At 34.6% G+C, this 14227-nt stretch overlaps 1 protein-coding gene across 1 annotated transcript in view; it reads left to right on the forward strand.

Annotated features, from left to right (window-relative positions):
* LOC114929234 (aristaless-related homeobox protein A) overlaps positions 1 to 13989 on the forward strand; it is a 126537-nt gene extending 112548 nt beyond the window's left edge. Inside the window, exons 3-4 of the mRNA XM_029300712.2 lie at positions 227 to 272; positions 10801 to 13989. Coding sequence (XP_029156545.1) covers positions 227 to 272; positions 10801 to 11376 — 622 coding nt within the window. The 3' untranslated portion in view covers positions 11377 to 13989. The remainder of the gene's footprint in view (positions 1 to 226; positions 273 to 10800) is intronic.
* Positions 13990 to 14227: the final 238 nt, after the last annotated feature.

Consider the following 14227-nt stretch of genomic DNA (forward strand, 5'->3'; position numbering starts at 1 on the left):
TTATTGATTATCAGAAAATCATAAAAAATGGCAATTTTATAATTTACTATTATTCAGGAATATGGAATAATAAGAATACTTGAGTTGATTAAAAATTCGATTTTCTTAACTCGCGTTTATCACAATAACAGAATCAAATAGCTCGCACGTACAAATAAGCCCGCGGCTAGAAGCAGCCTTGATATCTTTTTCTTGTGTTAATGATTGCCTTCCTATTTATTTTTAGGGAGGAGCTCGCCATGAAGATCGGCCTGACGGAGGCACGGATACAGGTCAGTAGTATCTTATTTCGTTTTGCGTAAAATAGAATAGTATAAGTAACAGCATAGATAAAACACACTTTACATTTCTGATGCGATTAAACGCCCATCAGTTCTATTATATTAGATCTCTAATATACTTATGAGTACTTTGTGATCTTCAATTATTTTTGCAGTTTATTATTCAAGCATAAGAAAATATTAAGTATAGAGAAAACTATTTCATAGAACCTTATAAATAAAAAACTAAAAATAATTGAATATAAAAGTTAAAATAGATTACTTAAAAGATTGTTCAAAGTTAAAAAAAAATTGAAATCTTCCTTAAGGGATATTTAAAAAAAATGGATAAATAAAAACTGATGTTTCTCTTAAAAGTAGATAATATAAACAAACTAAAATTAATTAGTCATACCTTAGTATAGGTATTGTGTGGCATATTGTGATGTAACTTAAAAATTATTTTAATAATAAGCAACTACGTGCGTCAAACTTTGTCGGTTGGAAAAATGAGGTAATAATTTGTAGTAATAATATGGTTAGAGGCGTTTTCTTTGGCGCGAAGGTGAAAATAATGCGCGATCGCGCATCTCTTGCGTAACGACAATTATCTCGTATCCTCTGACATTTCGTTTAGATAATAGTTTCGAAGCCCCGCGAACGCGCGCGAAGAATTACTCAAGAATTACTTAAGTACTCCGCGCGGTCACGTATCCCCAACTGTGTGTAATTTACCTACCTACCCGTATGGCGAAACGCGATACCCTTCGTGCAATATAAAAGTCGTCGACCATGAGTCTTTTAATTATTCAGTTTTCAATCTTTTTCAAAGTACCCATTTAGCGCTAAAAATTATCGGAGACAATTATTCACATTAGAACGTTCAAATTATTATTACTTATATTGTTGCTGAAAAACCTATCGATACATTAAAGACATTTATCTATCATTATTAGAATATTTACAGAATGATAAAAAAATAATTGTGCATACATAAACGGATAACTATTTATGGCACAAGAATATGATTAAACATAATTGATTTCTGCTGTCGCTGTTATCATTGACGCTATAATTCCAAGTATTGACGTCAGTAATTATCGAACTGTTAAATACACTTATTCATTATTAATATTAATAGTTTACTTGACTTGTAAAAAAGGAGGCTAGCAACAGAGTAGTACATATTTTTATGTGAAAATACATTACAATTGATAATACTATACAGATCTCGTTATCGGTAATGAACACAGGAAATTGTTTTCTTGCACTTAATGCGTTTTCTTGCACTATCGCATTTGAATAGTATCGTAAATCGATCATTAAACATTTTTAATTCATTAATATTACAAATATGTGTGTATCACACATCCACAATTAAATTGTGATAATGTTTACACTCATGACTTCAAACAGCAATTATAAGATTCGAATATATTTAAATATTTGAATAACAATCATTAGATTAATCTTCAGTTCCCACCCATTTTTATTACATTTTATTATTATTATCGTTTAATGATGAAAGCATTTATCGCAGTGTTTCGTCTTTTGTGCGCATACAATCATGACCATACAAGAACTGAAAAGCTATAAAAAAATTACGTAAACAATCCGTAATACATTTTTAAATCCAGCGTGCATGTATTTCTTGTATGTTCTGTTCTATTAATAAAAGAATCATGTAATGCTAGTTATGTAAATAATATTTTTAACCGAATCGTGAAAATCTACTTGGAAGGAAGTACCTATATTATGTGCAAAAAAATTAGGAGCTCATTAATGATAATATCTATTTCGCTCATTTTTACGCGCTCAATTTTTTATTTTCCACGTGTTCGATCTGTGTTATTCTCGTTTATTCGAAGGAACGCGCGAGTACACGTCTTCTGCGTGACGACGATGGCTTCTTACTGGCCGAGAAGAGCGTGTCTGTACGCCATAGTTGCGTGAACAGCTGGCTAATTTGCTCAATTAGTTTAATTTATTCCCGGTACTTACTTACTGACTCTTTTTCTTTTTTCTCAATCGGCCCGCGCACGTATTTTCCTCTCGCTCTTCCTACAAAACTCTTCATCCCTTGTTGACTCGGGGGGCACGCACACTCGCGCGTCTCTACACGATATTCTTATTATTTTCCTCGCGCCGTGAGAGTACGACAGCTTTAACGTTAACCCGATACTTTTCATTATACTTGCAAATCCGTCAACCATTCGCGAACGGCGATTCATCACCGATGGCCGGGAAATTATTAGCGACAACGCGCACGCGATGAGAACCACTGTTACACCCAGAGGAATGACACGCCTGCCGTAATTTCTCGCTATGGCGTTAATAATTTTCAGGAATCCCTGAACCTGTATGGAGAAGAGACCTTGCGTCGTTCTTCTCGCTGCGGTTGCGCGAAGCTATAGGTATACGCGTCCCTTTTCAATCGCGATAGGTGTCAATTGCTTTCAGGGCCATAACGGAGCGAGATTATGCGTGTTGGTTTACGAAAACATTTCAGGGAATTAGGCGCACTTATATTCGCGGTGTCTTTAACTCTTTAGCGTGGAACTGTCACTCAAAGAACACGAAGCTAAATATATATATATATATATATACTATATATTGCACGCGGGAGAAATCTTCAATTTTCAATATTAAATATTTTATTATTTTACTTTAATTTATTAGTGAATTTTTTTACGTTTGTTAAAATTAACTTAGCTTAAAATTCACTAAAAAAGAAAAAATCTGATTATATTTCAATTTCTAATTAATTAAATAATTAAAACTATGATTAGATTCCGTTATAAAAAATAATTAGTGATAAGTTTAATGAAATAAGCTTATATAAGTTTATAAGTGGTATAAAAAGCGACTTAAGTGAACGCCACAAATTACTATTCGCTCATTCTAACGCGCGAAAATTAGATTGTCGGGCTATTCAGTCGCCGCTTGTCCATCAGCTGTCATTAATATGCATGACAAATAAATCGACGTGGATGAGGTGCGATTTTTTTCGACGTTGAGTGTCTTGCCCATGCGCATCAAACGCGCAAAAATTAGGATACATGACCTATCATTGGCGATCATTAATAATTCATGAAATACGCGGCATATCTCGTTTGAGGATAGGATGCCTTCTTTACGCAGAGACGTTGAAGATAGCGGCGCGCATTTAACGCTAAACGATATAACATTGAATAAAATTTTCATATAATAAGTAACAAGTAAAATTAAAAACTAAAATACTGCGCGTAACATCCCACATGCACATTAATTATGTAAAAGACTAAATTAGATTAAGAAAAGCGCCCGACCCCGGATGATCGTGGATCACCGCAGACTTAATCGCATTTATGCGATAAATATACTATAAATAGAAACATTGATTGCTTTGCATATTGCATATTGAGGAAAAGTTCATAGACGAATGTGCGTGCTTCGATATTTTATGTTAATTCGAATCTTAAACAATGCTAATATCGAAAGCGAAAAATACTCGTTATATTTTGATCGCTTTACAAAATTAAAAATTGAAAAATATTTTATTTCGATTAAAAATTAAAACGTTTATATGTGAAAATATATCTGCGTGCGACGCGTCCATTTAAAAAAAACACTAATTCTCGAGCAAACAAATTCCCAGCTCTTGATTTGACTATTAATCGAGTGTACGAGTTTTTTGCACGGCTCGATGAATAATGAACGTTCCGTCTCGCAGACCCGTTTGCCGATGAAACCTGTCGCTCGCATGAATAACAGATTGCTATTAGGCAAAGTGATTATCGGTTGTTGCAGCGTCGGCGATTAATTATTTTTACGATCTCCCCGAGTGTGACGAGATAATCGACAAGTCGCGAACTTCTGCTACGCAAGGAAATTCTTGCGCAAATAAAACTGGAATTACGAATATATATAAAAATATCACCTTTATCTTTGGTTCGACATCTGTCTTTTGAGAAATACACACGCGAGACATTGCGTTTCCTCGAATCGATTTCACAGCAAGTTCGGCAATCGACAAACGAATGGAATAAGTCCGCTTGACGTGTACGTTTTTATCCGCGAGTTTGGAATTTTTTTACCTAAGACCCTTTTCTCTTCGCCAGCACGAGAAAGATTGCCAGACCATTTATTTCGGTTAAAATAAATATATATGTTCGTTTCATATTCATGTTCATTGATTCCCACACAACGTGTTTATTTATCACAATATTTAATATATAATTCAAAATAAAATCAGTTTTTGTCCTAAAATTATTTCGATTAATAAAATTAATCTTGAACAATAATTTTATATAAACATTCAGATTGAAATTATATGTGCGTATATTCATTGGAATTATTCAAAAATAGAATTATTAAAAATGAAGCTTTCAATAATTATGCATTAAATAATTAATAAAAATTGTTTCTGGTTTTCGTTATCATTTCGATTCTTCTATTTTACAAATAAAAATAATAAAGATAAAATATTATAATGTATAAAAATAAAATATTGAACAACGGAATAAACTGACGATAATTTAAAATACGCATAAAATATTAAATATATACAAAAGTGTCTTGAGACTTCTATTTTTAGCATTAAATTTTTTTATATCAAGTTTTCAATTACAGTCACTAAGTTTGAAGAAGTTCGAAGAACGCGATTCGCTCGAGGAAGTGTCTATACATGGCATGTCGAAGGCGCGGGAGAATCTTGTTTGTCGGCCAAAGAGAGAAAGAGGAAAAGATTGAAGCGGAGAAGCAGAAGAAACGAACATACCCGGCGTTCGTGTAATTAATGCGGCACGATTAAGCACGAAACGACTAGGTTCCGGCGGCGACGTGGTTGCGTTTTGTTTTAAAAGCCGAGAGTCGGAGATGTTTAGCGCCCTGCTGGGGGCAATCCTGCTCACCGTGGGGGGTCCTGGCACCCGAGATCCCCCTTCCCCATTTTTATCCTAACGATGCCAGGGGTCTCTAATCTCTTCTGTGTCTAGGTGAGATTCCAAGACGAGGGCGGAACGCGCGTACGTCTGCCTCTCTTCTTCCGAATGACAAAAATCGATATTTAAATATCGAATAAAAGTGTAATCGATTATTGCGCAACCGTAAATCTCGCATTTTGATTCATCGTAGACTTCCTGCTTGCGATGATTGATTTAAATATTATTAACGCGTCGTCTTGTTCAAATCATCAACTATACACGTGTATGATGAATTAAATAACATATATCGTAAAAAGAATTTCTCGGATAAAAATTGAGTTTTAATATAGAGAAATTATATCTTTAATTTTATATATATTTTTTTAAATCGTTAGGCAATATTAAATTTATAAAAAAAATAAGCGAATCTTAGATTTGAGTACGGAATTTGAGATCGAGCAAACCGATCAAAATCATTTCCTCGACACCGAGGGACTACCAGAAGAGAGATCCACGGATCTCTCTCACGAGATGCACTCGTCGGTGAGCCCCGATGATCGAGTCCGATCATCGAATCGCAGAGTCATCGGGACACACGTTTATCCTCGACCGCGCGATGACGAGGCCGCACCGTGACGAACCGTATTGGGAGTGTCTACATATCTCCCGGCGGTACTTTTGATTCCCAAACTCGTGATGCTGCCGAGAACCGGAGTCGACAATATGAAACACGTATATAGCCGTCTAATTCGGCGCGAGAATCCCGCGAATGCCGACAGAAAATGAGGCGAATCTCTCTCCTCGTATACATGGGAAAAACAAGCGAGCCATGTAAGGTCTCCTCTATTACGCGACCTCATGAAGAGAATGAAAAGGAGAGACATCATTTTCTAGCATCGCTCTATCTGCGTTCTGTCTACGTGACGCCTCATTCGATTCTTCTGCTTCGATGCGAAAATCAGAGGATTATATATTTTTCTCTGGTAGCAATATAAAAATAAAAAGATATAAAAAATATATATGTAATTCATGTAAAAACATTATTATCAATCTTGATTTAAAGGGGATATTCTCAAAGACAGATAAAAATATAACTAATCAAAAGGTAAATATGAAAGATAAAAATAAGATAGATATATAAATAAATATATATATAAAAATATATATCAAAAATATAAATAATTGCAGAAGAATAAAATTGATGCAATGAATAATGTGACTTGAAATTCAGTGCATTCTTAATAGTTAAAACTGCATTTAAGGAACAAGAAAACTTTGTAAAAGGTGGAGAACGGTTCGCACGATTCTTCAACGGGAAATATTCTGTAATCTGTATCTCGAGAGTCGCACTCCTAAAACGGTAATATGAAACATCTCTTTACGAAAATAATCACCGGAAATGATAAAAGATCCCGGATATTTTTCAGGAGAGATAGTTAACTTCTTGAAAAGTTCTACTCGAATAACATATGACATAACGAGCCGCGCGTTTATACTTTATGGTCGTATTCTACACAAGGGAAACAAGACGATACAAAAATGTCACTGGAATCGCGGCAGATGTTCGCGCGCGGAGAGATTGGATAAGTTGAATTGTTGTGGTCCTAAATCACTCGTCATTGCAATCTATCACGAGACATTTCTCTCTTTCTTTTTCGCCTCTTCTCTTTCTCTCCCCGGCGCGACTTGATATTAAAATGACATCGGCGATACGTTATTTGCGTTCGGTTAAACCCGCGCACGGCATAAAATCGACCTAACAACCAGAGATAGGATGGTAAACATGGCAGGAAAAAGCGGCGGAAAAAAGAGAAAGAACGAGAAAGATATGAGACTGACGAAGGAACGAAAAGGAGCGAACTTCCGCTGAACTGATTAGATGCTCGGGTCTCTTCGGAGAAGTCTCGCTGGAATGAAATGGAATGGAATGCGCTGGGGATCCGGCGGACGCGCATGATGAAAGATTCGTTCGCGATAGTTGTCAATTTCCCATTTAAACGAGTATCAAAAGTAGATATTGTTAGATTTTACGAGCTACTACAATTTCCGCTTTGTCCGAATAATTTTATGTATACATTTAATTCATATATACATATAGAAGAGATCGATAACATTGTCATATTTTTAACATTATGTAAACGACAAAAGTTTGTCAAAATATTTAACATGGTGTATTTAATATTAATATTTAACATTTGGTTATTTTCTTGTTTTTATGATTTTATTTTAAAAATGCAAAAATGTTTTATCACGTTGAAAAAGTGCGTGATAATTGACATATGTCAAAATTTTAAATTCTCTCTTAAATCTTTATGTCTACGAAGCTATTATATTATTATATTATTTCGTGAAAGATCATAAAATAAAGTGAAATTCTTTAATTTATCGTCAAAATTATTTGTTTAAATTTAAACTATCTTGAAAATTCTAGAACTATTGAAAATAAAGTCTTAGAATTCTTTAGAAATTTCCACGAAATGAGACGCTTCACACACTCCTATTACTGCTATAGAAATATTGTAAAATAAACAATTTTCAATTTTTCACTCACCGATACGTGCGGCAGAGTTGTAGTACGCAGTACATTGATCTGAAAGTATAAAATATTCAAATTATGTACATGCGTAAGTATATATAATACATATATATAGGATTTTGAAAATCTAGAAACGATCAAATATCTAAACAATGCAGTTTAGGAAAAAAAATTTTTTATTCTGCATACCTCACAATTGCCTCGCTGTCGCCCGATGCCTCCCAGACCTCCTCCTCCTCTCTTGGTAGCACTCGCGACACTCGCGAAAATACGAATAATTACGATCTCCCGACACTTGACACGGCACTTCCGACGCGACACGTGAATCGCACGCGTATTTCGCGTTCATTGTGCAATGAGAAAAACCGATAAACGCACGAAACAACAACATTTAGCATTCGAGAATCTTGCAATCGCTCGATGCCTCTTCGGGATTCCTCTCTTTCCTGTCAGTAAAAGCTTACCTATAACAAATAAAAAAAAAAAAAAATATATATATATATAAACTTAAACAGATATAATGTTTCTTGAAAAAAATGAATGTATTATATATTTATTTGGCATACCTTATAGTTGCCCTGCTGTCGCCCGATGCCTCCAGGCCTCCTCCTGCACTCTTGGTCCCTTGTAGCACTCGCGGCACTCGCGAAAATATGAATAATTACGATCGCCCGACACTTTATACGGCACTCCCGACGCGACACGTAATTCGCGTTCATTGCACAATGAGAAAAAAATGATACGAAAATTATAATCGCACGAAACAACGTCCGTTCGACATTCAAGAATCTCGCAGTCAAACAGCTTATCAACACAATGCTACCTGTAACAAAAAAATTCATACATCTTATTATTTCGCATTATAACATACATGATATTGATGATTATGTAAATTAAAATTAATACGATGCATATATCCACGAGTCGCAAACATTCGCGCGCGCGAAAAACAGGTTAGATTAGGTTATGTTGATTGACAAGAGATTTGCATCGAATTTCTCGCGAAATATGCGTTACGAACAATTTTACGAGTACATATAAACATTGAAATTATGATATGCGATTGATAAATATTGCAACACAAAGGTTAAAAACGATTATACATACTAATTAATCACAGCCAGACGTAGTTCGAACTACCTGATATTCACGGCGTTTCGGTAATGGCTGAGCTATTCCACGAATATCGGCAACTTCACTCTAATAGCACGCGCGATACTATACGTGATTTAAATATTACTAACAAATTAAAACTCAAAGGAGACTCGTATAAAAAGATATAGCTTTAGAATAAATAGAAATAGAAAATATATAAATACATAAATATAAATATAAAAATAGAATAAATATATTTATATATAAAATATGTATATTTATATATAAAATATATATATATATATATATATATTTAGAATAAAAATATAATTTTGGAAAATCGACTGGTATCTCATTTCAATATCTATAAATATAGGTATTCGGTTCTTGCTTTAGCTTTAGCTTATTGTTAATTAATATCATTTTGTTTTAAAAGGCAGAACTTTTTTAGAATTCATGTAAAATTATAAGTTTTTTTAATCCTAATAATCACTGATAAGGAAAATGCCGTAAGATAAAGTGATATACTGCGTGAAGTTGAAATATGAATTTGTTCTTAAGCATGTTTTTTTTTGTTTAATGCCAAAATTACTATTTAAATTACTTGTTTAAACAATCAAGAAAACTAAAAAAGAAACATAATGAAAATCTATAAACTATCAAAAATAAAGCCAGAACTCAGTTCAGTCATTTATAATCTTCTATTAAATGATATACTAGTTTTACACATACTTTAAATTTATAATTTATGTCACTATTCGTACAAATTGTTTATCAAAATATTGAATATTGCATATTATCTGCAAATAAATTGTCATTTAAACGATGAAAAGATGAAAAAGCTCTCATTATATAATAACATTAATATCATATTATTAACGTGGCTCTCTCAACGTTATCGCGGTGTTTCATTTACAAAAGTATACGTATCAAAAATTGATCTTTACACGCACCAATTCCGAATATCTCGAATTGCCAGAAACGAAAAGTGGGCCAAGTGATTGCTAACGTAACGGTTTTACGACAACCGATATTTTGGTTATTTTCGAGAAGAAACGTAAAATTCAGGTAGAAAGACAAACGAGGACGAAAGAGGAAGCAGAGAGAAAGGAAGGTATGTAGAAGGAAAGATGCGGACGAACTCTGCCTCGGAGCAATGTTCGGTTTCTTTGGAGGCATCGACGTTTTTTTTAATGATACGCTACTCTTTACCTTCTCGAAAAAGGGAAGAATCAGTCACTGTATATATATAACCGGAATTTAAACTCTCGGAGATCGTCTCAATAAACTTCCAAGGAAGAAAGTATCTACTACTTTTCTAACCCAGAATTGAAATTGGAAGAACGACTTTTTCTCGAGACATCGACAATACCTATATATTTTCTATGTTTTTTGCTACTAATAGTTGAAGATCACATTATATATATAGACTCGTAATAAAGAATTGTCAATATAAGGTATCATTATATGTTAAAAATATTAAAAAAAGCAAAAATGAAGAATTTTATTTTAATTATCGAAAACGATTAAATATTATATCCAAATAATTAAATCTTCTCATTTACATAATTTGACAAATTCCTAAAAAAAGTTTATCTCAAACGTTGCAAATATAATAACTAAAAATAAAATATTAATTACTTCAAATTTATTTAGTCTTTTGTTGTATTCAAAAACTGTATTACAAAAAACCTTTTAACATGGAAAAATATATTATTCAATTATTTTTCACGTCCAGTATTTACTTAGCAAAGAAGAGAGTTGCTTTATGAAAAAGACGAATCGCAAACAATGCGAATCCCTCGTTTCTTCTTACGCGTGGCGTCCGATCAGATGAACAGCTGATCCCTAAATCACACGTTTGCCATTCGAAATATCGATTACGCAACACGCCCGAAGGATTCCTCTCGCGGCCTTCGGAATCCTTCCGGCGTTATCGTCCGCTGAGAGCCTTCCACGAACGACACGGCGCCTAATCAGACCGCTCGTTCATCATGTGTTCCAGGTCTGGTTCCAAAATCGACGGGCCAAGTGGCGCAAACAGGAGAAGGTCGGGCCCCAGGCGCATCCTTACACGCCGTACCCACCACCGTCGGCGGTCGTGGCGCCGACCTTGCCGAACCCCTTCGCCCACCTGGTCACCTTTCCTCACAGGAAGCCCTTCGATGCCTTTCGCTACCCGCTGGCGGGTCACGGCCCGGTCCTCCCCGGTAGTTACGCCGCTCATCCCTATCATCGGGCGCCGCCGCCGTTGCTACCGCCAGGGATGCCGCTGTCGTACACGTCCGCCGCCTCGTTCCAGAGCCTGCTGGCGAACATCTCGGCGGCGCAGCGGCCGAAACGCGGCTCGCCACCTCCGCCACCGCCACCCCCAACCGCGATTGTCCTGCCGCACCCTTCGGTGGTACCGCCACCCCCAGCGCCACCGACCGCCACCTCGCCGCAGAGCTCGCCCACGGGCAGCGTGGGTCTGCCGGATATCGACAGGAGGACTAACAGCATCGCCAGTCTCAGACTGAGGGCCCGCGAGTACGAGCTGCAGCTGGAGATGTCGCGTAAGAACGGCGACCTTATAAGTTGAAATATCGCGGGTTAAATGCGGGAGTCAGCGAGCGCGAATATCCGTCGTAAGACGATTTTTTTCAAGGTCGCGAATTCGGCGGGACCGGACAGATTTTATATGAAGAATAATATAAAATCGATATATATATTGGTGGGATTTTCTTATAGTGACATTTAAATCAGAGTTTGTACAACGTGACGCGCGATTCAGATAACAAATATCAGAGCACATATTTTAGCTGAATGTTATATAAAAATGCAACAAATGCGATGTTTAATTATATATTATCGTTTTAAATCATATATATAGTATATGTATGTCACATTGGCAAGATTCTGACTCAAATGGTCTTTCGGTCGATCTGTTATTGATTATCGCGATGAGCTTAGCATATGCGATCACGGTTTCGTGATAAATAAAGACTATAATCATATTGATAAGCAACGGAATTGTATATAGCGGATGTAAAGCACATTTGTTGATCGGAATTTTTTAATATCGATAAAATGTGGATCAGAAGAACGTAAAAATTTCCATTTTTCCATCAAAGAATCTCTTGTTGAAACTGTAATATGATTTCAATGTATTATTCAATTTTTTACAGCGATAGAAAATTGACAATGAGAATAATTCAAATTAGTATAATCGAAATTTTCAAATCTGCAACATTTTTCGTCTACAATAAAATTAAAAATTAATATCTTTTATATTAACTGGAATCAAACAATCATCATTTGCTAAGTTTTTTTTTTAATCGTAGTAAGTCAGTTTTTTTTTAATTTTATGCAGGTCATGTTAATCGCATTTGCAGAATAATTTAAAATAAAAAGAAAATAGGTAAAAATAATAACTATCTCTTCTTTCAAATTGAGGTTCAAGAATGTCATTGTTTATTTCGAAAAAAATTTATCATGATGCAAATCTATCCATTTTTTTATACATCCTAGAAAAAATTAATCGTGATGCGTAATTCCATCAATTTCTTTTTGTTCATTATTCGCCATTATCCACAACATCATAACTATAACGCGATGGTAATAGGGAACACGTGCAGCATGAATAAAAGGAGTAAAATCACCGTTACTCATGTGTTATACACCGCATTGTATATAGTTTATAATATTCCGTATGCGCGAGGAAACTAATAGAACTGCGCAAATCAAGGGTCTTGCACGCATGTATGTATATCGCTTGAATCTGTTTCACACGCATCGAAAGGTAAGTTTTCTAATTAGCTCGCATAATCGGTAATCATGTCAGCTTCTATTAAGGCTAGTATTATGTATTATACGATAAATTTATATGAAGGACGCGCTAAGAATGTTTAGCGCAGAAAAAAAATGTTCCACGAAGCTTACTGATAATTCGACCAAGTTGCAGGACATGAGAGATATTAACCCAATGTAATGCTGATTGATAAATATATGTGAAACAGATGTTAATCCTAGCAGGATCAAGTTTTTAACTGTGACGGAATAAAAAAAATTATTATCTTGTTGAAAGCTCAATATAATCAATGAATATATATATATATATATATACATGTATATAATTTGCATATATATTCGTATTGAAAAATAATGCAAGATTTTATACAATTATTTTATATTCAAAAAATTTATTTTAAAAATATATAAAATTGCTGAAAATAGAAAGTAAAATATAATTAGATATTTATAAAAAAAATAATTAAAATTTTGTAGCTGCTTCTTGAATCTGCTAGGACTAATTAAGAGAGTTACTGAATTGTGTCATTCTCTTTTCGTTAGAGAAAATGACAGCGGCTCTCGCGATTCTAAAGTGACCTTATCTAAAGATCATCGAAAAGTGTCCGTCCACTTGGAAATTATTCGACATCATGACAGAAAGTTTAGAGTTTAGAGACTAATGAATAGAAGCAAGAATTTTTGTAAAAGAGAAAATATTCAGATAGAAATACGGTCCTTTCCGTCGCGATCGAAATGGTCTCACAAACTTCGCTGCTGATTACGCTAATTACGGAGATCGGATGAAGCGTGTAGTTTTATTTACTTTTACACGACACATTATACATATTAATAGATAACGAGAGAAAAGAAAAAGATACTATTTATATATATAAATCTATATATATACTTTATACATTTACAATTGAGATATTCTACGCTATTGCTATAGATTTTACAGCTGCATAAGCATATTTAGCGCGTAAGTCAGCCTGTAAATAATTGTAAACGATCTGCATGTCATTTTTAACAAGGCCTTACAATTACCTGTCCCGTTTTGCATAATGTACAACGAACGACACGTAAACCCGTAGCCATATCGACAACCTCCCGGCTACTTTTCGACGGCGTTCTCACTTTCAATTTCTTCGTTGAGAGAGAGACTCTCGACACGCCATTGATCTCGTTCAATTTAAGCGACAACCGTAACAATTCTATGACAATGTGTCGAGCGCACAAAAGATATGTCGAGTGTGATATCTGTCTTTCACGCGAGTATTACGATCGAATTTGAAATCGAGATTGAAAGACGTTATCAAACTCCACCTATTTCTTAAACCGAAACAGCCACGTGCATTGTGTACTTAATATTAATATTACCTCCTTATTCCTTCTTTGCAATGAATAAATGACTACGATAAAATAACGCATTTTTTACTAGCGATCCTCTTGTCACTAAAAATTAATTTAATAAGTTTTTCTAATTTTTTTAAAATTTCTCTTCCATTCATAAATTCTGTAATAAATTCAATCGATTTTTTTAGCAAAAATGTTTTAATTTTTATTTCTATTTAAAAGGACGTTCGCGATTATTGAATTATGTGATAATAATTATTTATATTATTTTAGAGAGACAGAGAGAGAGAGCCACATATTTTCAAAGC

Source organism: Nylanderia fulva, unplaced genomic scaffold (assembly GCF_048542155.1).
Source record: "Nylanderia fulva isolate GAGA-0341 unplaced genomic scaffold, ASM4854215v1 Scaffold14, whole genome shotgun sequence".
NCBI lineage: Eukaryota > Metazoa > Arthropoda > Insecta > Hymenoptera > Formicidae > Nylanderia > Nylanderia fulva.